General features: G+C 33.9%; 1 protein-coding gene across 1 annotated transcript in view; it reads right to left on the bottom strand.

Moving 5' to 3' along the window:
• Window positions 1–11,904: 11,904 nt before the first annotated feature.
• Window positions 11,905–24,953, bottom strand: part of LOC134531812 (ATP-binding cassette sub-family C member 4-like) — an 89,898-nt gene continuing 76,849 nt past the window's right edge. The window contains exons 24-26 of the mRNA XM_063367761.1: window positions 21,944–22,073; window positions 16,444–16,554; window positions 11,905–14,250 (exon numbers count right to left, since the gene is read on the bottom strand). Of these exons, the coding sequence (XP_063223831.1) occupies window positions 14,185–14,250; window positions 16,444–16,554; window positions 21,944–22,073 (307 nt within the window). The 3' untranslated portion in view covers window positions 11,905–14,184. The remainder of the gene's footprint in view (window positions 14,251–16,443; window positions 16,555–21,943; window positions 22,074–24,953) is intronic.

Raw genomic sequence — 24,953 nt, 5'->3', positions numbered from 1 at the left:
AAAAAAACGGCACTGGCGGCGGGAAATTCAAATTACTATTTATTCCAAATTATGCTTTATTCATAAATTTAAATGTAACATATTAATTATTTACAAACTCTCATATACTTTAAATTTTTATGTATATGTAAAACAGATTAACTTACAAATTTATATATATATACACATATATATATATATATACATATATATATTTATATCTATATTTAAGTAAATCTTTTTTTATATATACATAAAAATTACAAGCATACAAGTGCTTGTAAATAATATATATTTTTATTATATTATATATATTTATTATATTATATATATAATTATTATATATTTTTTATATTAAATATATATTCTGAAAATTTAATTACACTGTAGTATTTTATGGCTGAAGTACCATTACTCGAATATACATTTTATTGATGTAAACAGTTTTTCTTGGGGTTCATGCAGTCATTTGTGATTACTCATTACCAATTGAATTTTTAAACACACTTATCTAATTTTAGGTAGATTTATACTAATCTACCTATTGCGGAGTTCCTCGAGTCACGACTTTAAGGAAATTTCACCATACCACTGTCTGAAGTATGTAACATTGCCTCTGCCCTCCTAGCTAAATATTCTTCTAACTATTTTCATGAATGTAAACAATTCTTAAAAAGTCTCAATAAAAATACTTTTCCCATTTTTATATATTTAATGGTTGATATTACACATGCTATGTGTTTTAAGAATGTGCTTTGTATTTTAACAGACATTTTTAATCATTACTGTTTTTTATGTAATTATTCACAAATAAGTCGTTGTACTGGAATTTTACCTATTTTGGCCTACTTTTTCAGGTTTTTCTAAATAAGTTTAATTTTGTATTATGATTGCTGTTACATAAGGTTCTAGAACAAGGCACTGTGTCTGAGGTGATGTGAAGAAAGAAAGAGTCATAAGAGGCCTGTAAGTGCAAGTGAGATAGAAACGGTGATTCCCTGCCAACAGAGACAAAAGCTGGGATTCCCCACTGGTCGTGGGAACTGAGTGATAGCTACTGTCTCACGGTGTGTGTGAGAGAGAGAATGTAAAGTCCCTGGCTCTATGTGTAGAAAACTGTTTTCAAGCTGTGTCGTGTATTCTTATTGGCTTGTGATGTGTAGTGTGAATAAAGCGTGCGTGTGATTGGTCGGTGAGGTCATGTGACTTCTCCTCTCTGCGTGGAGGAAACAGTGGCATGAATTCACCAGTCTGTCGATCACTGCACCACGAGGGCGCAATCGGTGGCTTCTCGCCAAATATGTAGGAGAATTGCGGGATAGAAAATTTAACGTTGGTGATCATAGCCATGTCGAGTTTTAAGTTAACCTAATTGTTTTTATATTGTCATTCGGCCATTATAATTAGAAATTCTGACTACCTTCGTTGGGTTCCAGTGCACAAATGTATTTCGAAACACATAAGAAAAAATGTTGCAAAATTATATCAAACAAAATGCAGGGAGTATATAACAAAAATAATTAAACAAATAGAGTACACAATTGTCATCATTTAATTTTCAGGCAGTACTTCTATGAATATATTCATATCTTTTGATACAACCATACACAAGAATTGCTAAATCCAATTTAACAGAACAGATGGACAGATATAATAAAAAGTAAACCTTAATATAACCTACATAGCCTAACTTACACTTACATTGTTCTTCATGAATTTTATGAAAAATAAGAAAATGTTTTGACAGTCCTTACACTTTTGTTTGGCCTATAAATGTGGACGTGTAGCACTAACCAGTACACAATTTGATATTAAAATAAGTTCAGCACATTTCTTATACCTCAAAATGCAATGAAAATATGCCTTACACTGTACAATTTTCCTACCAACATATTTAAGCATCATGATCACAAAAATATAATTAATTTGCATTGTGATTACACAAGTAAATTGGCATGTAAAAGAAAAGGCAATGTCAAAGTAAATTCAATAGAGTCTATTTACATTAAATAGTGACATAGGATGTATTTGTAGAGTTTTGCCATATCTGCAAGCACTCGAAGTCTGGCAATATCAATTTTGCTGCAAGGATAAAAACATCACACTACTTTCTTAAGTTTATTATTTAATTACATATGTACAATAATTTGAGCATACATTAGACCTTTAAAACAAACTTGTAAATAATTGCTGTCCTTTATTTTATGTATGATGTCTGGTAGGTAACAAGGAAGAAACATTTCCACAGCTTCATGTTTTACGCCTATTTGTCATGTAACACTATATTATTACTTCAATTAATAGTGTGTTCTTATCGTTCACATTTAATGATTAATTACATTTATTTTATATATATGCAATCCATGGACTATATCTGTGGTCATATTTTTTTCACCCATTACTTACAAATGAAATTAAGATATGTAAGTAAATTCAATTTTGTATAACTAGTTATGATGAATAATAGTTATACAGTATTCAACCATACAACTAAGTTACATAGTAAAACATCCATGAAAAATGCAACTTTGCTGTGTTCACTTCTCAAATTAAATGTTAATTGTTACTGCACCTTAATTTAGTGTTGTGTACAAGAATGTACAAGAATGTACAAGAATGTACAAGAGTACAATTTAGTCATAGTATATACATAATCAGGTAGCAAATGAAATGATGATTACATTTTCATATCATGGCGTGACAAAGGCCGCTAGGCAACTTATTACATAATAAAAAGACAGAAACACAAGTACTCACAGATTTGTACTTGTAGGAAGTAAATACACACACACAGTTTGGAAATATGTGTCATCCAAATTGTGTGTGCGTTTACTTTATACAAGTAGTACATATCTTTGAGTACTTGTGTTTACCCTTCCCAAATAACTGCATCACATACTGTTCCTTCCTATAAAAAGGAAATAATCATTTTGGTTGGCACAGAAACTATATTTTTTAACTTTTCGAGTTTTCCATACCAATTTTGTTAAGTTATTCCATTGAATTTTTTAAAACTGGAAGATTACATTGGCAAAAGGTGTGATATCATGACGCCGCAGCCGGTGCTCCCCCTTGCTCGCATAGCCCGTTATGGCCATGGATGCTGAGTGTGCGTAAGAAACGCGCCGGGTGTAGTGTCGGGCAGCGGATGAAGGGGTCGGATGCCGCTCGCACAGCACGGAGTCTTCCCGCATTTTATCACCTTCCATGTAGCTGCAATAGTGTAAGTACTTCTGAATCGCTTTTCATCGGCTCCGTGGCTGACCCCATCCGAGTACATCATAACCCGGGGACCTCGTAACCTAATAATGTTGCGCCCCTCGTGGGACGTTTCACGTAATACGTAAATTGTGTTTCTTTGCTAACATCTTGACCACGCGGCGCCTCAGTGCATCACAGCTAACCCCGCACTGGGTTGCTTATGAGCTAAACATGTAAACTCTCTCAATTAAACTTTCTTCCGCGTCTGGAGGTGGACTCTGTCCAGACCTTGACCGGGACTGTAGGGGCCTTCAGCCCCGACGTAACCGTGGCGGGTTGTCCGCGCTACTGTGACGAAGTACATCTGTATAGGGTAACTGTTTGTGTAGTGTAATTGTTAGGGTAGTTATGTATGCGCACGCTGGACACACAGACTTCAGTGTAAGATCGTAAAAGGGCCCCACACCCCACCGTATCAAGTACATGGGTACAGGCGAGTTCCGCTCCAGAACGATTCTGCTGCGGGTCTGACTACGTTTTTGTCTGAATTTTCAATAAACAACCGAAAACGCATTTGCCGGACTTCTCATTTCTCTCAGTCAAACTTAATTCACACTCTGCCTCTGTGCCACGTGGCACGGACACCCCTGAGCTACGTGAACTAGCGCACGTTTGCAACGCTATTTGGCGCCAGGCACATCACTTCCAGTATCATCATCATCATCATCATCTACAGAAGCAGAGGCAGCCCAGGTGACGACAATCAGTTACAAGTGGCATTATGTTACTTGTTAATATAATCCAAAGAAAAATATCAGCAGGGCCTAATTACTTATACACACACATACACACACACACACATAAAAAAAAACAATAAATTGTTTAATATGATATAGGCCTATTTAACACTTACACTTCATTATATCACCGAAGTATCTTCATTAGTTCAGCTAGTTAAAGCACTCAAATACAGGCTAAATATATTATTGACATAATATTTATGTTAAAAAAAATCCTGATCTCCAGATAACAGATATGTGGCACTACCCACTAAATTGTATAAATATACAGCCTGTACACTATCTTCTCACTTGATGCTTCACTATTTGAATATCTTGTTTTAATATTTAACTGGATTGAAAATGGTCATAACAACCTCTAATGATAGACAAAAATACGTAGTAGGTATTTAAATAAACTAAATGTTTTCAGAAGTTTAACCTCGTATTATCAATTACTGTCAGTAGTCTGACTTGTGTACTGTAATTATCTCGGATTTTAGACATTTATAGATTTAAGCTGCTTTAAAAATATTGCAGTAGCACCTTTATTCAGAACACAAGGTTTTGCAAAAATTGTTAGTAATTCTGATAGAACTGAAGCTACCACAACAAATTTTGGTAATGTGACAAGTGATGTTTGGCAAAAAATATGGACACTTTATAAACAGAACCTTTTTTTTCCAAACAACTTCCAATACTTACAATTAGGAAATGTTCTACTCCTATGTGTCAACAAGGTTCATGTGTGCTGTAATATTTTGAGTTTCCTATCTTTTGTTTTCCTGTCACTTACTCTTCTTGCAATTTCTCTATTCTTCTTTTTGCACCACCAGGGCAGTGATACTCTACACACTGAATAACATATTTTCTCACACAGTTCTTCATAGTGGACTTCACATATTTCCTGCAGCCACCTGAAGTTTACACACTCTTTAATGACCTTAGTAAAGGTCTCTCTCACACCATCTTTAGAAGCTACAGATGGCAAAACATCATCAAACAAATTTGCTACTTTGCCAATAGTTGTAACAAATTTCTCGGTTGGGTATGTTAAACCATGTTTCTGTACAGAATATTCCCTAAACATTATTGCTGAGTGTATGTATTCCTGAGGGTCTGTTGTGGAGAGAGCATTCCTACAGTTACAACAGGTGTTTCCATCCAAAACTTTACTGGCAACAAAACCACTAACATATGAAACTGATAAAACACTCATACCATTATCAACATCTTTACTCGGGACAACTAGTTTGGAATTAGATTCAGCTATTTGTACAGGTACATCCGACGTACTGCACGTATCGGAAAGAAAGCTATGCAAATTATCTAAAAGAACTTCAAATGAAGTGACACTTGCTTCACAGTTGTGACCTTTCAACTTTTCAGTTGCCAAACCATTTACAATACAAGATTTGAGGGCAGCTTCAAACTGTGGCACTGTTGGGTTATTGTTTGACCCACACTGGAGACGAACTAACCCAAACAAATGTTCAAGAGAATCTTGATTAACAGATCTTACCTTAAGAGACAGAAAGTTTTGTTCGTTAAGGTTACTCCACAGTTCCTTCAAACCACGAAGAGTGATAATCCAGCCATCTTGACAAGGCGGACGAAAATACTGTGCAGATTTGGAGTCATTACTACATGAACGCTTGTAGGCATTCAATCTTTCAAATTGCCAACTGTCTACCTCTTCAACTGCAGCATCCCAAAAACTGAGATGAAGATTTTCCCTTTCTTTTCTCAACTGACACTTCAAACCCTGGGCTCCTGATGGTTTCATACTGCTTCCATTTACACTATCAAACAACTTGTTTGTGAAGCCGACAAAATGTGCAGTAAAGATTGCTTCAGAAGACATAGCACCTACAACACAAAAATATTTATATTTAGACATATATATTCACAAACATAATGTATAACATACTAGCTGTGCATATGCAATGGCCATCACACATTTATGCATATATTGAAAATAAAACACAGCATTTTTCTAGATATGCTGAACTTTTTTTTTAAATCTTACATGGTGAAGAATAATTTACTCACTTAGGTAACTATTGTGTTCATTTAACTGTCCTAAACAGTGGCCTATCCACAATATGTATGGTAATTTAATCAGCACTAATTTTCAAGCTGAAAGTTGCTAATGCAGCAGCGACGTCAACACATGCTATTTATTTAAAAGGCCTACCAGCTTTACAACTTAATGTCCTGCATAACATACTGATATCAACAGCTAACACAGTGAAAACATGAAAAGCACTTACCATTTGCAACCAAGCACTCTATAGTCGCAGCAACTGTATGGCTTAAAAGTTGTGCAGCTAGTGAAACTTTCATCGCTTTGAAGCCAGTAGGATTTAAATGTTCTTTCGTCAATTTGTATAGGAGATTGAAGAATGTCTGCTTTTTATCAATCTCGTAAGCATTTAAAATATGCTGCCACTTTGCAGTCCCACTTGACATCTGTCCACCAATTCTCACTTTAACTTGAACATTATGTTTGAACAACATGTTACGAAGACATTTCAGCAGGTGTGGAGGGTCAAAAATGGTCACAATTTTTAAGTCATTAAAAATAAAATATGGCCTTTCAGTTGTAACACCCATACTTTTCAGGGCACTGACATTGCTACTAGCCATATCGCAAACAGTTGCTGCAACAAGCAGACCAACTTCATGACATGCTGCGATAACATCCTTAATCATCACTACTAACTTTGCAGCTGGCATTCCATCTCTTGTGAAAAAATATGCCACTGGTTGTTTCCAATTACCTTTCAACCCTTTCAACATAAACACAAGAGCATGGTTTGCCACTCTTTCTGTTCGGCCCAAACTCCCTAAATCTTCATATCCGATTATCCTATCTGTAGTGGCATCGTACTGAAGATGTTCTCGAATAGAAATCTCATCAAATGTCAACACAACTGTACGATCACTGGCATCAGCAGTGCACAGTTTACTTTTGAGTGATGCAAATATGCGTTGATCAATACCAGCACAAAAAGGAATTTTATTCAACAATTTGATCAACGTTCTCTTGCTAGGAAGTACAAATATCGTTCTCAAAAAGGCATATGCTTTAGGTGACCTCTTGTAAATGACCAATGCTAGTAATTTATCATTGTCACTCCATCTTCTGCCCTGCGACTTAACATTGGAACACCGAACCTGAGATGCAATAAACCGGGCTGTTGTCAATGAAACTGATTTTGAAAGATATTCAGCAAGTTTAACTGTATCACTATCTACAGCACACATCTGTTCCAAAGTAATTTTCTTATCCTTGTACTTCTTTTGCAGCAATTTCAATGACCTTTCCTTTTTCTGGCATCTTCGAACCAACAGTTTTTTCCTGGGTGTCAAGTATTTAAAACGTGAACAATTAATGTCTTTCATTACTGTTTTCTTCTTCTTCTTAATGGAATCTGCATCTTCACTTACATTAGGAGACTCTAAGAGACTATCCACATTTGGCAAAGTGTCTGAAATTTGCATTTGAAGACTACTACACAATGTTTCACTAATTGATGTTTCTTCAATGTTCTCTGTAAATACAAGTTTTGTTGCACAACTGTGTCTATATTTGGGAGTAGAATGAACAAATGTTTCAGAAATAACACTGTCATTTCCTGTTGGTAGTGGCTCTTCTATTTGCTGATCAGAACTGGGCTCTGCTACTGGAACCGCTCCAAAAATTAAGGTAGTCTTGCTACTGTCACGAAACTGGTTACTTTCAAAGTGATTTGCACATAGATAAGAAGACGTCATCAGGTCAACATCTAACTTTGGGTTTTTTGCTATATCAGACCATTTCTTGTATCTGAAAAAAAAAAAAAAAAGAACATTCCATTAATTTTTGTGAATTCATAGTAGGCCAATAAATTGTAATACGGACTAAGAGTGGAGTTTAAACAGGAGACCAGCAGAATCAATTACACTACCGTAATAATACTAAATCAGATTCCAAGACAACAGTCCTGTAAATAATTTAATTTAAATGGAGGGGAAATGTATGACGTCATGGACGTAAGCCAATGAAATTAATTAGTATAGAAAAATACGATTGTGGTGTAAGTAGGAGACGTGGCGGCGGTTGAAAAACGGAGAGAACTGAATAAATTACTTTCAGTGAATGTGAAGTTAACGTGTATTAACAAGTAAATAAAGAAATGTGTTGTGATGAGGACATTTTGTTGAATAGAGAAAAAATTTTTGCATTCGTAGTGGTGAATAGGAAATCGACGTTACATGTATTGCGATTTATAATAAGTGAAAAGACACAAAGTTTTTGTTTTATAAGAGGAATTGATATCAGTATATTTTGAGTTCTGTTAAGTTAAGAAAGGTTAGTGGGTATGTGTGGCTTCATATGACTAGCTCGTGTGGTAAAAAACTTTATGAATAGTTTGTTAGGTTAGTATAGCTAAAGTAAAAAACTAAAAACTTAAAGGATGGTTTGTTATGTTAGTATAGCTTAATTAAAAAAACGTAAAGAGATTACTAATGGTTTGTTAGGTCAGTGTAGCAACAGCTACAGTAAAAAAAACAAAAATTTATGGTTCGTTTGTTAGGTTAGTATAGCTCCCATACTTTAGGAAAGATAATATTGTGTAGAAGAATGAATGTAAAAGCAACTAAATAAGTGAGGTAGTAACAAGAGAAACTATGGTCGGAGTATGAATTAACGTGGGAAGGGAAAATTAAAAGACGAATGGTGAGTGGATGATAAGTAGCATTATAGTTATATTTTGTTTTTCACGTAGTAAAATGTTTATAACATGTGTTGTTTCGGAAATGTATTTTAATGGTATCACGAAGCTAAAATGAGCCCACCCTGTCTATTTTGTTTCGCGATACCAACAAAATTTTGCAATAAGCAAACAAGAAACCCGAAGAAATCAGATCAGTTAAATAAGAACGTGTCGTGCGTTCGTTGCTAACCTTGCATCACGTTATGAGAGAGCCTTCGCAACATATTCTCAGGGTCCACGAAAATTTTTAAGGGACACGATCGCATATATTTATTGTATTCAAGTGATAAAAAAATATGTGCACACAAATAGTTTTTACATAACTTACCTTTCTTTTGAATTCCTCGGAAAACGAAAAAATTTCACCTCCTTCGAATTTGACGAGCACCATAAGGCTGCACATTTCTTCCCCGTTAAATAATTACGATTCATTTTTGCTAAATATTATGAGAATTTTTACACGACCATGAGAAGCAATAATAATATTTTATTTTAGTCGCTCACTGCCATAAATCAAAATCTGAATTCCAGTTTTCCATTTTGCAAAATAAAAAAAAACTATCAACATTTCACTTCGTTTGTCTTCATCGCTAGCGCTCCAAGTTGTCACTCAAGGAATCATAATCGATCACAATGTCCTACACAATTCTCCCATTTGAGTTACACCCCGCTGGTTGCTAAGCTGGCGCGGAGAACTAGATGACTCACCGGTCGCTGCTGGGACGAGGAATGGAGGAAGCGAAGAAATTGGACAGGGGGGGGGGGGAGAACTGGTGACAACATTCTCTCTCTCTCTCTTTTTATACTAGCTTCTGAGCTGGCTTTCTGTAAAGGGGGGAGGTCTAAAAATAAACAAGAGACAATGATGTGCGAGCTTGCGCGCGCACGTGTGTGTGTGTGTGTGTGTGTGTGTGTGTGTGTGTGTGAGTGTGAAACAGAGGCCTTGTTGCTTGTGCGTATGTGTGGGGGCTGGCCAGAAACGTCACCCGTCACCCGGCAGTTAACGACTTCCACTCCTCCCCGCCTCCCCCCCCCCCAAATTTTTTTTTCCGTGTATAGCGCGCATCCTTATTTTTTTCCTTTACTTGAGGGGAAAAAAGGGCGCGCTATACACGAGTATATACGGTAGTATAAAAAAATTAGGATTCCATTCCAATTGTTATAAATTAAATAAAATTGAATTCTTTCTTGCAAAAAAGGCAGCTATTTACAAATAGTTTTTAAAGAGCACTAACCGTTACTTATTAAAACTACAATGACGTTTTAATAATGTACCCAAAATCATACGAACATCATGCATGGTATAAGTAGAACAACTTTCACTTCAAACAGACATGTGAAAGTACAGCCTCTCCCTCATTTCTGGTTGAATCATCAGACAGGCAAAAAGTATGGTTGACCTATGAAATCTGCTAGGAAGTGTTATGGGGTTGATTAATGCTCCAACAAATTTTGCTCTGGTAGAAATAAATCTTAACTCATTAATCTTTTAGTGAAACTTTTCACGAAACTGTAGTGAATCTTAGAATTGATGACAACTTACGTAATAACTAATAACCATGTAGAAACATTATTGGCAATCCTATTTCATCATCTTCCTCTATCTATAGTTCAACAGACTTGAACACAGTTCAAATGGTAATACATACAAACTGACAAAAGTTTCATTTTAACTAGAGACAAGATTATATGCAAGTTACTACATTATAAAGCAACAAAATGAAACAAAAAATTATGAAATTAATCAGAATATTTAATCAAATCTCATAATACAAAAATTTAATATTCAATTAATTAAAATTATTTAGCATGAATATCAAAATGTATTTACAAAATAGATTAGATTTATTTATTTATTTTTAAATATTGCAACTGTTATAAGTACCTATCTAATTTTTACATACGACATTGGTACATTTTTCAAATGCATACTCGCCTATTTATTTATATTGTTTCCAGTAGTTTGACATGCTTATTACATATTATTATATTGTAAAAAACATCATGTGCCAGTTAAAATGACACTATATTTAAACAGTTCATAAAAATTAAAAATAATAACACTGAAATCTCCTGTTTTAAAATTTAAATGGGCCTAAAAATAAAACCACGAAATCTTGTCTCTAATTATAACCCACTGTACACAGTTAATACACAACCACAGTTATCAAATGTCGAACATGAAGCTAAGGCACGTGCACTCTGCATTAAGGCCATACAGTCCCAGGCTTGACAGTGCTAAAACACTGACATATCACACACAGATAAAGCTTGATTATTAAATAATTACACATACTTAAGTACTGGCCAATGAAATAATCACGAGCATACACTATTTACTGGCAGCATCCCCAGACACAGGGCTGGTTTTACCAACAGAGTTTAAGCAATTTAAGCTCGATTAGTCAGTATACAGGTAATCTTGACTTAATATATTGTGTAGTGTGTTCCCTCTTGCACTTAAAACTCAGTTTTTCTGAAGAAAAAAAAAGATGAGATTGATAATAACTTCCCCATGTTAGCCAGTTTCAATCACAAATCTTGCTGACAATTGTATTTAAAATGGTTAAAGGTACCAATATTATAGTTTAAAAATGGTACATACAATTATGTTTTCTTTATGTACATCGTTAACCATTTCCATCCTGTGGCCGGGTCAGCCAAATAAAATGCATCTTTATGTACGTGGTTTTAATTAATGTATTAGATCTCTGTATTTGTAAAGACATAATTAGTGTAGGAATTAACAAGAATTTGACTGGCTGCTGCAGTGTCACTTGGTAATTTATGCTGCTCTTGGAAATTTTTAAGGAGTTGCTGCAGAAATAAATGTTTTTAAAAAGTAAAAACCATGTTTGTAGAGCTTCAGTTTTCTGTACTGTTTGCTGGTATATTTTAGGTCTCATGCTTTGAACATTATTGTTATTATGAACACACAACAGATCAAAATATTATTTATATTAATACCACATATGAAAACAGCCTTTTAATGTGGCCAAGATGTACGCATTTTAGTCACCTAACTTTCCTACCGCTCGTCATTCCTCATGCTAAAATCTCAACATTAAGTAATAGCTGTCAGTTTGGATGTTTCCTCCAAAACCACCCCACTTATTAGATATAAAACATTAGGAAGTTATTGAAACTAATCTTCTAACAAACTCAAGAAACAATGGTGGATAAATAACTTCAGCTTACTTTATTGAATCTTCTTGGTCTCCATTTAGTAGCAAAATTAACCTTAGTTGGTAAAACTTTCCCTTACACATAGACATAGGTAAATCTGGTTTTGAAATTAAGTACATTATTATCAAGTTCTTACATTAGCACCAATTAACACACAACAAGCACCATTCTCATGAATAAAATATAATAAATTTACATCAGAATGTTTAAGAATAACTAATTACGGTCCAACAAATATTTTTCTGTAGCAACTTATGCAACCAGCTATGGTAGAAAATTAACAACTTAATTTTTAAGGAACGACATTCTGTACATTAAAAATAAAAATATGTTCTCAAAAATAGTCCTTACTTAGAGACAATTGTTATTTACAAGGTCATGAAATAAGTACTTTTCATAAGTAGACAAGCCAATAAAAAATTGTAACATTTTTTCAAAATAAATAAACTAATAAAATATACAGACTCCAAACAAAATACTTTAAACAATTAAATGTAATATGCTGGTTGGCAATCAACATTTTTAGTTACTAGATTTGCTGCAAAATAATTTAATTTTTGCACTGAAAAATTTCTTAAAAATAAAATACAAAATTGTTCTACTGTCATAAAATATTGAAGGGAAAAAAGTTAAAAAAAAAATTTAATTCAAAATTTAACAGTTCCAAAATCTGTATCATTCCATGAATGAATCTAAATCATTTTTCTGGACATTAAAGTGGGTTTTTGTCACAGGGACAAGATTATATTATGAATTAAAATAGAACATAAATAACATGGAAAAGCTTGTCAATATAACATATAACACTGAAATGCAAGTTAATACACCATTTAGCACCAAAATGTATCTAAAAACAGGAAAACTATCTGCAATCAGACAAAACTAACTCAAATTACAAAAATTTTATCTTTTACTAACTATGGTCAATTCATTGAACATAATTATTAAACATGTATTTTGTACCAAAATGTATAAACTAAACACGTATATTAATTCTTTTTTATGTTTTTGATCTTGCGTCTCTTTATTACTTGTTAGTAAACATTTAACAATAATCAGGTTGGCACATTTTTCAAACACTAAAAATTGCAGATTCTTTCCCTGAGTAGTTTTGTTTTAGACATGCTTATTCTTATTACAAATTATTTTTTAACTGTGTCAATGAAAATAAGACTATTTTGGAGAAATAAGTTTTAAGAAATATTTTAGTTGCATATGCCATTTTTATGAATCAAAAAATAAAGAAAATAAAAACAATAACACCAAAATCTAGTATTTTAAAAACAAAAATGAACCTCAAAGTAACCCCATCACATCTTGTCTCTAGTCATTTTAGTAAAACCGTTTAACTGATAATCACCCATCTTGCTGACTTATGTTATTTCTCCAAAACAATAATAAAATTGTCAACAAAGCCCATTTTCACTACACAAGCATAAATTATTGCAGAAAACACTTGATTTACATAGGAACATTTAAGTTGCTATCACAGCACAACATAAAATTTCCATTTTTAGAGAAGCTTGTACTTTTACATTCTGGGTAAGCTCATGCTTTTAAGTACCAATTATGTATTAAAAATGGTTTGTGCCAGAACTCTGAATGCTGTTCATTTTTTTGTGCATGTTTCTGCAGAGAACTGTACTTGAATCATTATTAGATAGATGTGAGTGTACACAACGTAACAAATAATTAGTGTTCTTTGGCCCATTACACCTACACTTTTTACAGTTGTCATGATAAACAAGGGCGTTTTACTAACCAACCTTCTTTACTTTAAATGTTAATTGTGTCCGAGGCTGGTTTAGTGATATTGGAACAGCTTTTTCTTGTAATATTCTTGTTTGTGTTCACAATTAATTATTAAACTTTTTTTTCTTCTGTGTTACAAAGTTTCATTGTTCTTGTGTGAGAACACCACCAGTCTTTTGTCATCTTGGACAAAATAACAAGGATAAATTTGCTTCAATTAGTCTTTTCCCAAAGCCATTTAATAAAAAAAAAAGTTTTCCACCCATCATACATGTAATACCACCCATTACTATCTCAACATCATCAGCGCACCGACCAAAAACATTAAAGAATTCACAGATTATGGCACACAGTTTGAACGCTCACTTTCAGTTTTGTGAGAAGATCTTGGAGGTGGCAGGCATTTCATGCACAGCACGTACAGACCACCAAACAATTCCTTCCCTAAATGCACTGTAACCCATCGCTACAGGATTTTCACAAAGTCGTAACTACGTCACGCTTTACCACGTCTTCAAACACGATCACATTCTAGTGGCTTCCGGAGTTTCAGCGACGTAATCGGGACCTCTTACAATTCTTTGGTATGCCTGAAAGAAGAAAAAAAACCAAACAAAATAATGCACTATCTTCTATAGAAAAAGTGGTAATGTGTGTGTGAGGAACTTGTTCTAAACCTTTCCATGATGGAGCACTTTAAGATAGTTATTCAAGTCAAATTCAAACCATACTATTAATTAGTTTCTCTTGACAAAATCATTACACAGCCATGTGTATCTTTCAAAATTTACAACCCTACTAGCCTGAATTTGAAATTTACAGTAGATGCCCAAAAAAACATGGTTCGGTTCAATACCGTATGTTGCAGGCATGACACAAAAAAATGGGTGCGTGTACTTATGTACACGCGTGAGAAGTTATACTTCTTTGGCAATTGGCATCATTAAAGAATAGTTTTTAATTGCATGCAAATAATTAATTACAATAAAATAATAAAAGGGCTGGGAAAATATAGTCAATACAGTCAATAAAGTTCAGTTTAAATTTGAAAAATTAAATAAATAAAATTTAGAGAATAAAAAATATTTATATGACATAATTTGTACTAAATATTATAAGATTCTTAATTTTAAATATTTATTATTGATTATTTAACATTAAAAAATATATATACAATAATAAATTCAAAAATTTAATTTAAGTTCATTCATTTTTTTAAATATTTATTATTTTCTTGGTTTAATGTTCACTTTTCATTTTTTACAAAAAGTTTTCATTAAATTTGTTAATTTATTTTTATAAATATATAAATATTTATTCAATTTAATAATAAATATATAAAATTAATATTTTAATTTGATGTTCGATTTTAATTTTATCTCAAATTTTTTATTAAATGTTTTATTTAAATTATTTCTTTATTTTGTAAATATTAAATAACTAATAATAAACATTTAATATTAATAATTTAATAAATATAGTATTAATTATATTAAAAAATAATATTTTAATTTATATCAATAAATAATACAGATAGTTAACCTCAATTATATTGGAGCAATTGAAAAAGTATATAAGCATAATTTTTTTACTAATATTTACGAATAGTAAATAAAATTATTCAAAATATTCAATTTAAATCACTACTGAATATAATTTATTAGGACATATATAATTCGCACTTGTATGAAACTAAAACACGTGTTGTGAATGTAGAAACTAGAAACATGTGTATAAATATTACAAATATGAAAACAGTGATCAGAGGCGACGAGAGTGCCAACATGCGTGACTAATAGAAGTTCTATTTCTATTTTGTTGGTAGCTTTTTTTCGAGACTTTAATGGACGGTTTAGCAGGCAGCTTCAACCTGTTAATATTGTGTTACAGTGATGCGTGCACATCTTAAAATTCCACTCTCATCATTTTTTCATAATGCGCCTAAAGAAGTATAACTTCAATTTTTTTTTTTTTTTTTAAAAACCTTTGGTAGTTTTACTGTGTGATAGCACTATCTACCCTTTGAAGGTATTAGATTGGGGGGAAAGAGGTGGTGGGTGGGAGACAGAGGTACACTTATGTCTTTACAGGAGCCAAGATAAGCAGTTGGCAGCTTTTCATTTCCATCTGTTGTTTTTGTGAAGTTGAAAAAATGGAAGCTAGTTCAATACGTGATAAAAAAAAAAGAGAATAAGTGAATTATTACTGCAGAAATAATTATTAGGTGGATTCAACTTATAGGTCCAAGAAGACTGAAATTTGTTTCATTCTGTAAAAATGAACTATTTTATAAGTTATGACGTTTGTTTGTTTTTTATTCTGTATTTTGTTTTTAACTCAAAAGCATAAAAAACAGAAGAAGCTTAATATGTTCGGTTCCTTTTAGTATAAAATGAATGCATGGCTGCACAACAGTGTGATAGTTCTTGTCCTTTGCAATGTTAGGCTGACTCTCTGTTAGCCACAAAAGTGAAGATAATTGTCCGAGCTGTGCTTCCACCCAGGTCATCGCTACATATTATCTACCAGAAAATGTCTTAACATGTCACACTTGAGGAGTTGACAAATGACTTCTGTATAAACTGTTGAATAAACATAGACAAGTAGCTACAATATAGTAATAAACTAATAAAAGATGACACTATAAATGAAAAACACAAAAATTTTTATTTCCCAACATACTTGTGTGCCTAAGTTTATAATCAACTAACGGGAGTCACGTTGCAAACATTAAAAAGTGGGAAAGGATGTTACAACACAAGGAACATTAAGCATGTACTTACTTCCTCTGAAATCTTTGCAAGTTGCTCTGCCATAGATTTCCCAGTTTCTTGAACCATCTTGTAGAAGTGACCATCGTGGTTCTGAAGAAGAATGTGAGGATGTCCGAATTCCTGCAACAGAAAAAGGCAATTCGTTATCTTCTTCGAAAAAAAAAAAAAAAAAAAACACAAGACACGAATCTGTCTGTGTTTTACCGCACTGCACTATAGTATTTTCATAAATCCATAAATTTTAATTTGTTAAAGTATTACAAACTGATTCAAAAAGAAAGTCTTTAGGGAAATTTAAAATATTAAATAATGGCACGTGTTTCTTCATCAGTTTAAGGTGACTGCCTAGCTGGGTCGCCAAATGGCTTGCAGAGCTCTGGGTGTTACAAACTGCTCCAGATTTATTAAAAAAAAAGTCTGCTTATGGATAGCACATAAGAGCCATTATGCTTGGCTATACGAGTTTAGTTACATGGTTTCATATATGCTATGTACATGACAGTGAAAAAGGTTAAAATGGGTTTTTTCAAGGATGTTTATAGGTATCAAAAATTCTATACATAGCATATAGAAGGGCAGAAAGCCTTCGTATTTAATATTCCAGCAGACGATAATAGGGTCACTGCCAGGGGGGGAGGGCACTTCATAGGGCATGGCAATCACATTTTTCTAGTTGCTATACAGTTTTATCCAACATCTGAGCACAAAAATTATAATCAAAATACCACGTTGATTAAATAATTATTACATTTGTTTTAACATTTTATCAACTTTATGGCATAAATTGGTATTGTTGAAATGAAAATAATATATTTACTTAAAAGAAAATAAACAAGTTTTCGTTGGCATGTTGAACCACTTGTTTATCCAACAACACCATAAGTAATGGCGTCGGCATTGAATTAAGCAATATTAAGTTTAATAAAAAAATTTCTAAGGAAATTTTGTTTAAATCATGTTGAAATAGTAATCTCGTTAATTATTATCAATAATTTCATGAACTACTTTATAAATCACTGTTATGAAACATGCCTGATTCGGCTACGTGTTGTGTTAACTACTGGTACAACAAGAGAAGAGATGATGATAATAATAATTAACTTTACTTTAAGTTTCCGCTTGACGAAACTAGGTATGTGTAAATTATTAAAACGAAACAAAATAAAAGTTTTGCATAATTAAAATAGTGATGAGCATTTTGTTTTCATGCCCTACAGAATTTCCTCATTTTAGGTAGTGTGTAGTCGCACATTTAGGACAAGCACACAATACATTAATACTTAGGTACTGTTACTGTTTTAAATGTCCATTAGTCTCAAATTCTGCTAAAATTTGCTGCTTATGTACTTTAATTAGTCTAAATGTTTTGTATGAATTTTATTTTTAGGTCGAGAGGGAGGTGTGGGTAAAAATTTTGTATTGCGTATGCAAGTCTATCCCTTGATACTAATGGCATGATCCTGAATACATTGATCCTGTGGTAATGATGCTTGCTGTTTCAACATTAATTAAAACAGCAAGCATCATGTGCCACCGGATAAATCATACATGATCATGCCAACAGGATCAAGGGATAAACTTGGATACGTGATACCGAACAATTACCGAGGTGAGGGTTGCAATAAAATGAAGTGTCTTTTAAATTTTTATTTTGAAATTAAGTTTTTTTTCCCTTAACAATTGCTATACATCTGTTTTCAAGAAGTGAAGATACGAGAAAGATTTGTACTTTCACCTAATCCATAAAGAAAGATGCCATTGGTAACAGCTTCATTTCAGTTTTTGTGGGGAAATTGTACATCTTAGATAGTTAAATTTGCCAAAAATACACATTGCCTATGTTAATGATTAAATACTTCTGCACGTTTTTTTATGCATTAGTTTTGTTTGCGATTTGTAATGCAATTCGGTAGGTACCTACGAAAATCCTAACCTTAACTTCAATCAACGTGATTCTACTAGAACAGAAATTGTTTCTTGGACATAAAAAAAGGCAGCAATTTAATATAATCCAAAAATATGTTACATGTTATGCATTTTAACAAATGTTATGCTACGTAAACAAAACATTTTTAACCGAAATGAGGTTAATGCAAACACTGTCCCGAAGGTAACAAATGTACTTATTGTTTTAAAAATATTGCTCTCCTAAATCATTATATGTTACGTTTACCGATATTTAGTTAAATGATTTGCTTATAAGGGAAAAAAAATAAAATCAATATTTTTATAAATATTAATGCATGCACGTAACAAGTCACAAGCTCGCCAACATTCAGTTGAAGCTGCAAATTTCCCTACTATTCAAATTAGTGTTTTAAGCATATTACCTAACTGCAAATTGTACTTTCTAGGATCAATGTTGTATTTAAATTAAAATTTAATTATAATTTGAAACGTAAGTCTTAATCCAGAAGGTACTTTATCTCGGTTTTAAGCCATTGCAACTTCGTTTTAATGTTTGTCAAGTTTGCGTTTTTGTATAGCAACTAGAGCATTTCTGAATAAAAAAAACGTAGAACTGCAATAGCATTGAGTGTCCACTCTGTACTAGTACTTTATTTACTCTATGGTCACTGCTTAAAGTACCACAGAGGCGCAATACAGTTGGAAAGATTGCACGCCAGTTCGGTGCCTGGCGCGAAGAGGCATATGATGCGTGTGGCAGTGTCACCCTTAGTGCCCCACACGCTCTTACAGATAACACATCCAACCAGGCAACCCCCTTAAGGCTCTGTCTCACACACAGCTTTGGTTGTTTCAGCTTTTTGTATTATTTAAGGGCTATTCATGTACATTTATCTCGATGGTGCTCTTACATTTTATGTTTCATCTGAAATTATGTAACCCAATATTTACTAAGTGTTACCTAATGGTGGTAAAAAGTAGTGATTGGTCAGATCCCCATTTCCTCGAATCCGAATTTCAAATTTGAATCCCAAAGAGTACCTCGAATACAGTATACCCTTTGAATCTGAATACAGAGGTGTCACGGGTCTAAAATTAATTAATGTGAAATAAATTAAAAAATATAAACTATAAATATAAATGGTTGTTTCACAAATTAAGGGTTTCCAGAATCATATGTAGTTTTATTTATATAATTACCTGATAAAAGTACAATATTTTAGGAAATGGTAACAGGAAGGTACGAAGAAAAAAAAGGCCTAGTAAACTTCAAAGGTTATCAGTGTTGAATTTTTTAATTTACTTTGTTTCCTTTAATATTTTACTTAAAATCTTTTGCCTCGAATATCGAATGCTTTGAATACTAAGGATCTGATAATATTTGAGGATTTGATTGGCCCATCCCTAGTGAAAAGTCACACCAGTGGTCATTTCTATTTGCCTGTTCTAGTGTTGTTTTGTTTTGAATTGTATTGTTCTTTATGTTTTGTCTCGTATGCTGTAGTTCCTGTGGGTATAGAGTGCCTGCTAGTGTCAATTGGCTACCTGCTGGTAGTGCCCACCTATTTGAGTCCTCTTGTTGCAGGTGATGCTACCTGCTCTTTGTGCCTACATGGGTCCGGCACTTGCATGCTTGAAGGGACTACAATGTACCTTTGTACCTTTTGTATGTCGTGCCCAACTAAAAAATTCCCAAACTGTTGGTGGGAAGAATACAAATTTAAATATTTTTAAAAAAATCATAAACACATGCGCACATTTTTACCGCTATTATATAATACTTTATGTTTATCTGAAATTTGGTACATAACATAAAAAAAAATAAAATAACCAACATGGTGAGTGATACAGAGCCTTAAGGTGGAATTGCACATATGTTACTCTAAGTCTCTAGTCTTTCGCAGGGTTTAATTTATTTTTCTTTCAATTTTACTATTTTTTGATGTTTCTAAGACCATAAAATAGAATCTTTTGACAGTATCATTACAGTAGTATATTTTATGAAAGTAAAAAATATCAATGCTAAACAATAATTATTTCACGGGCAAAACGTTTTGTAGAAGTCGGTCACTATTAGCAACAAAGCATTCCATTAATTATGAACTATAGTTTAAACAAAACAAATATTTTTAATATTAAATTAAACAAAATAATATAAGGCAAAAAATGGTTAAACCTTATCTTTAAGCTACATTTTCTTTATAAAAAAAATTAATTGAATATTAGAATATTACCATATAATACTTCTTGATGAAATACGAGATAATATAATCCCAAAATGATCATTCCAAATTTTCCTTTGAAAAATAAATTTATGTTGTACCGTGTTTTATCGCAGAATCGTTGCACGCGCGTAATCGTCGCAACCATATTTTAGGCTGTCAAAATTGGGATAAAAAAACTTCCCGCGTAAACGTCGCATGATGTTTTTGGTCCCGCCAGTAGATGCCGAATGCTTTGTGTAGGTAAATTTTTCGTATAAAACGATGTATTTTAAAGTAGAAATCTAATATTTATTCGGTCATTACCACTTACTTAATAAATTAACGAAAAAATACGACATTGTTTGGCGTGTAAATTTTCTTATAAAGACGTTTTTAAAAGTTATTTCCTTTATCTGATCATCTGCATCGCCGCGGTGTAGGTGTAATCTAAAATTTAATTTCTGTCATTACCACTTATTTATTTAATAAACGGAAATACAAAGTTGTCTGACGTGTAAATTTTCTTTTAAAGACGTTTTTAAACGGTATTTCCTTTATCTGATTGCCTGCGTTACCGCGGCGTACCGCTTATAAAAATGTACCCAGCGCATCATTCATGTTTCGTTATGTTGCTTCCCGTATAGAGCGCGTGCACGTAGTCGAATATCGATATCTCGCCGATTGGATGCAATGCGCGCTCTCTGTCAGGTGCCGAGTTAACTACATTTGATAGCCTGCATTCTTTCGTGGCAAGTGTGTACTACGACACGTTAGTTCACGTCAGATTCTAGTGGCTTGCGTTCGCGTTAGAGTTTTTAATGTTGAAGAAAGGTTTTTGTTTAAGGAATTATTAATATAGATTGTTTGGCGTGCTCTTGTATACTCCGCCTTTTTTTTAATAAACGTACTTTCCATGAACGAGTTTTGTTTTTATGAATAACTTTACCTAACAAAAAAAATTTTTCCGCACAATGGTCGTACCCCTACTTTTAAAACTTGATTTTATTCTAAAATCTGCGACGATTATGCGAGAAAACACGGTACATTTTTAAAAATTTTTATTACATTATGAAGTTGTGTCTAAACCTTTTGCGCTCTATGGGCGTATATCTGGCAACAGAGCACTGAAACAAGGACAGCACTCATTCTTAGATTACAGTGTGAGTTTTAATGGGCATTCACTCTCTCTTTCTCATGCACAATATCTGCCATAAGCACTGTCCTTGTTAGTAAAATTAAAAAAAAAAATATACATAACTTATTTCAATAGTTGACCATATACAAAATAAGAATTAAAATGTTAACAAGCCAGGTAGTATCAAATCTGTTAACAGTAGATGCCATTTACCCTTTGCTGCAATCCAAGGGTGACACACACTATATAGCTACATACTCACCACCATGGTCCCAGCGTCCATCACCAGCACTTTGTCAGAGTCCATGATGGTGTTGAGTCTGTGCGCGATGGTGAGGACGGTGCAGTCCTTGAACTTCCGCCTGATGGTCGCTTGGATCAGCGCGTCCGTCCTGGAACAATTAATCACGTTTCTGCAAGAGCCCGCCTCTACTTGTCACGCGTCCTTCATCCCAACTATCAAAATTCACTCAGTTTTCCTCCCTGCTTTCCATAAATTTTCCCTAACCTTTTAGCATAAAATAAATTCTGCAAAAAAATGTTACAATGGTGTGAAAATTTGAAGCATAAAATATTGAAAAAAAATTTTAACATTTAAGTAATGTACAGAACAACTGTGTGAGTCCAGCCCATGAATGAGAGAAATTTTATTTTTTTTTGCAAAATTCACTTGAGGCATCAAACTATCATTCCACAGATCTGGTGGAGCATCTAGGGCTAGCCACATGTGAACAACAGAGCTAGGGAATTCTCCCAGGTAGAAATGATAATGGATAAACATATATTTAAAGTTATACAGGAAAACAGTTTAATGTGTGTCTGACTTGGTATAGATATTTTTGAAAAATTGTGTTTGGTTGGTGCTAAAGCATGTTTTCACGGCCTTGCGCATCACCACCATGATTCAAATTGGTCAGCATTAATGAGCACCCTTTTTCCCACACCTTTTGACTTAATGCAATAACTACACTTGTTAAAAAGAATTTGTACCGTTGATATGCTTCAGGAACAATGCCATGTGTTTGTCTTGCCACTTGAATGACAATACTTGATCTACCAGTAGGTGAATAATTTGGTAGTCAATATTCACGAATAATTTGATATTCAATTCTATATTTCAAATAATATATTTTTTAAATTGTGCTGCATTTTATTATTTAGCTGTTTGAAAAAACACTTAATTTAAATTTTATTTTTTAATTTTCAGAGAATTCAACAATAAAAGTATTTTTTATTTTTATTTTTTAAAACTATAAGTTTATTTTATTCAACTTTTCTCTGCTAAGGTTCCATATCCATTTTACCCTTTTTTTTATTTTACTGTATTTTGTTTTCAATTTTTCTTGGTTTCTGAAATATTAAAGAAAAAAATCCACTCAATGATAATTAAATTTAATTATAAAAATATTCAATATTCGTGAATAATTGGATATTTAATACAAAATTCGATACAAAAAAAAACAGGATTCACAGAAGCAAACCTATCTATCAACAAAAAAATTTTAAAATAAAAACTTAAATAAAAACTAGGTTAAATAATAAATAGCCAATAATACTACACGGCTTTCACGGGTGCCCGAAAAACACTAAATAGTGAAGGAGGATCATCATAGGTTTAGACTTGTGATTGTGCATGCACTCTGAATTATTTATTGGCTTCAGAATTTCATCAAAAGTAGAAATGAGGTCTGAAACCAACTCATGTCAATATGTTTCTATGTGTACTTAAATGCAAAAGCTTGGAAGCACGGAGCAAAAGATGGGAGCGAGTACAAATACCATATCATCTCCCAGAGGTGACATAAGCGGAAACAAGACGAATTTAGAGCACTCACTGGAGAAGAGGTTGAGTGTTTGAGGATCGACAAGGCAATAAAAAATCTTAAAGACTACGGTGGTAGTTTATAAACATATTAATTTTATTGTTGACATGGGATTATATATTAGATCAAATTATTTCTCCCTTTAATTTTTTTGTTATACAGAAATTTCCATTATTACAATGCAGTCTTTCTTTAACCTTGTTTTTACATCATTTGAATATAAGTGACATTGTGTGATTACGAAGTTACTTTCTCGTTAAGTTACCAAATGTTGCAACTTATCCTAGCCCAGCCAGGGATCTAACGGAAGTTAACATACACTATAAAAAGTAGGATACAATATCGAATTTGAACCATACCAAAGTAGCCAACTGGAGAGATCACTGGAAACAAAATTTAACTAGCGAAATAATTCGTGGACGAAGTTCCAGGACACTCTGGGCTCGGTCGAGACAGAAGGATGAGTTCCCTCATCATGGGAAGCGCAGTAAATTAAAATGCCGAAAGGCGCCTGGGGGCAAAGAAGAGGGGGGGGGGATACAGAGCTCTGATTGGCTGGTACTCCGTCAGTTAGGGGCCTAGACGTCAACCGGGGAAAGAGGGGTTTGTGTGTATTGCAGGTGGACGGCAGTCCAGGGGGAACTCGTAGAGGGGTGTAACAGGCTGGGACCGGGGGCACTCTCGTAGCGAGTTACGGAACTAAATGCTGTTGGTTGCCGAGGCCGCCACGAGAGATTGCGGTGGAGGCACTGCACATAAGCTAGGACCAAAGGGGCGACACTGGCGCTCCGAGATGAGAGGCTGAGGAATTAGACGGGCTTGTGGTCGAAACATAGGTCGCAGAAAGCGCGAATGTGCCGCGCTCAGGCGGGTAAAGACGGAATTGAGATTTCAACTTTAGTTCACGATACCGCCGAGGTACCGTTTGCGGTATGGCTGCGAAAAGGAAGACCTAGGTAGGAGCACTTCTCGGAACAGGGAAGGTGGTGTATGGGGGGAGGGTGGGGGGGGTTTTGCAGTCAGTGGGAAAACGGGGCTCCGGCCCGAGGCTACGTGCCTGGCCGGGGTGTAACTTGGGCCGAGAGGCTTGACTTAACTCGCCTACCGCAGCCGAGTCTCAGGTCGGAAGCCGACCCTGAAAAGCTTGCCGAAGCACAGAACAAAACGCGAGTTTGTGACAGAATGATGGATCAGGAGGTACGAGATAACACGCCAGGGCGTGTTCTGGATGGTGGGAACTAAAGCCAAGTCCAGCAGAGTCGGCTGGACACAGTTATCCTGTGCTGAGGGAGCCTGGGAAAGGACTGCTAGCAGCTTGGCAAAGTTATGGGAGTGAGTCTTAGAAGGGAAAAGTTTAAATATGGCAAATATTTAGGAGAAACAAAGTAAATTTAAAATGAAGCAAAAGGTTTTTGAAATGGTAATCCGAGGGAATTTTTGGAATAGGTC

Source organism: Bacillus rossius, chromosome 5, assembly GCF_032445375.1.
Source record: "Bacillus rossius redtenbacheri isolate Brsri chromosome 5, Brsri_v3, whole genome shotgun sequence".
In the NCBI taxonomy this organism is placed as follows: domain Eukaryota; kingdom Metazoa; phylum Arthropoda; class Insecta; order Phasmatodea; family Bacillidae; genus Bacillus; species Bacillus rossius.
The sequence above is the reverse complement of the archived record's forward strand: the minus strand, read 5'-3'. Positions and strand labels throughout refer to the sequence as shown.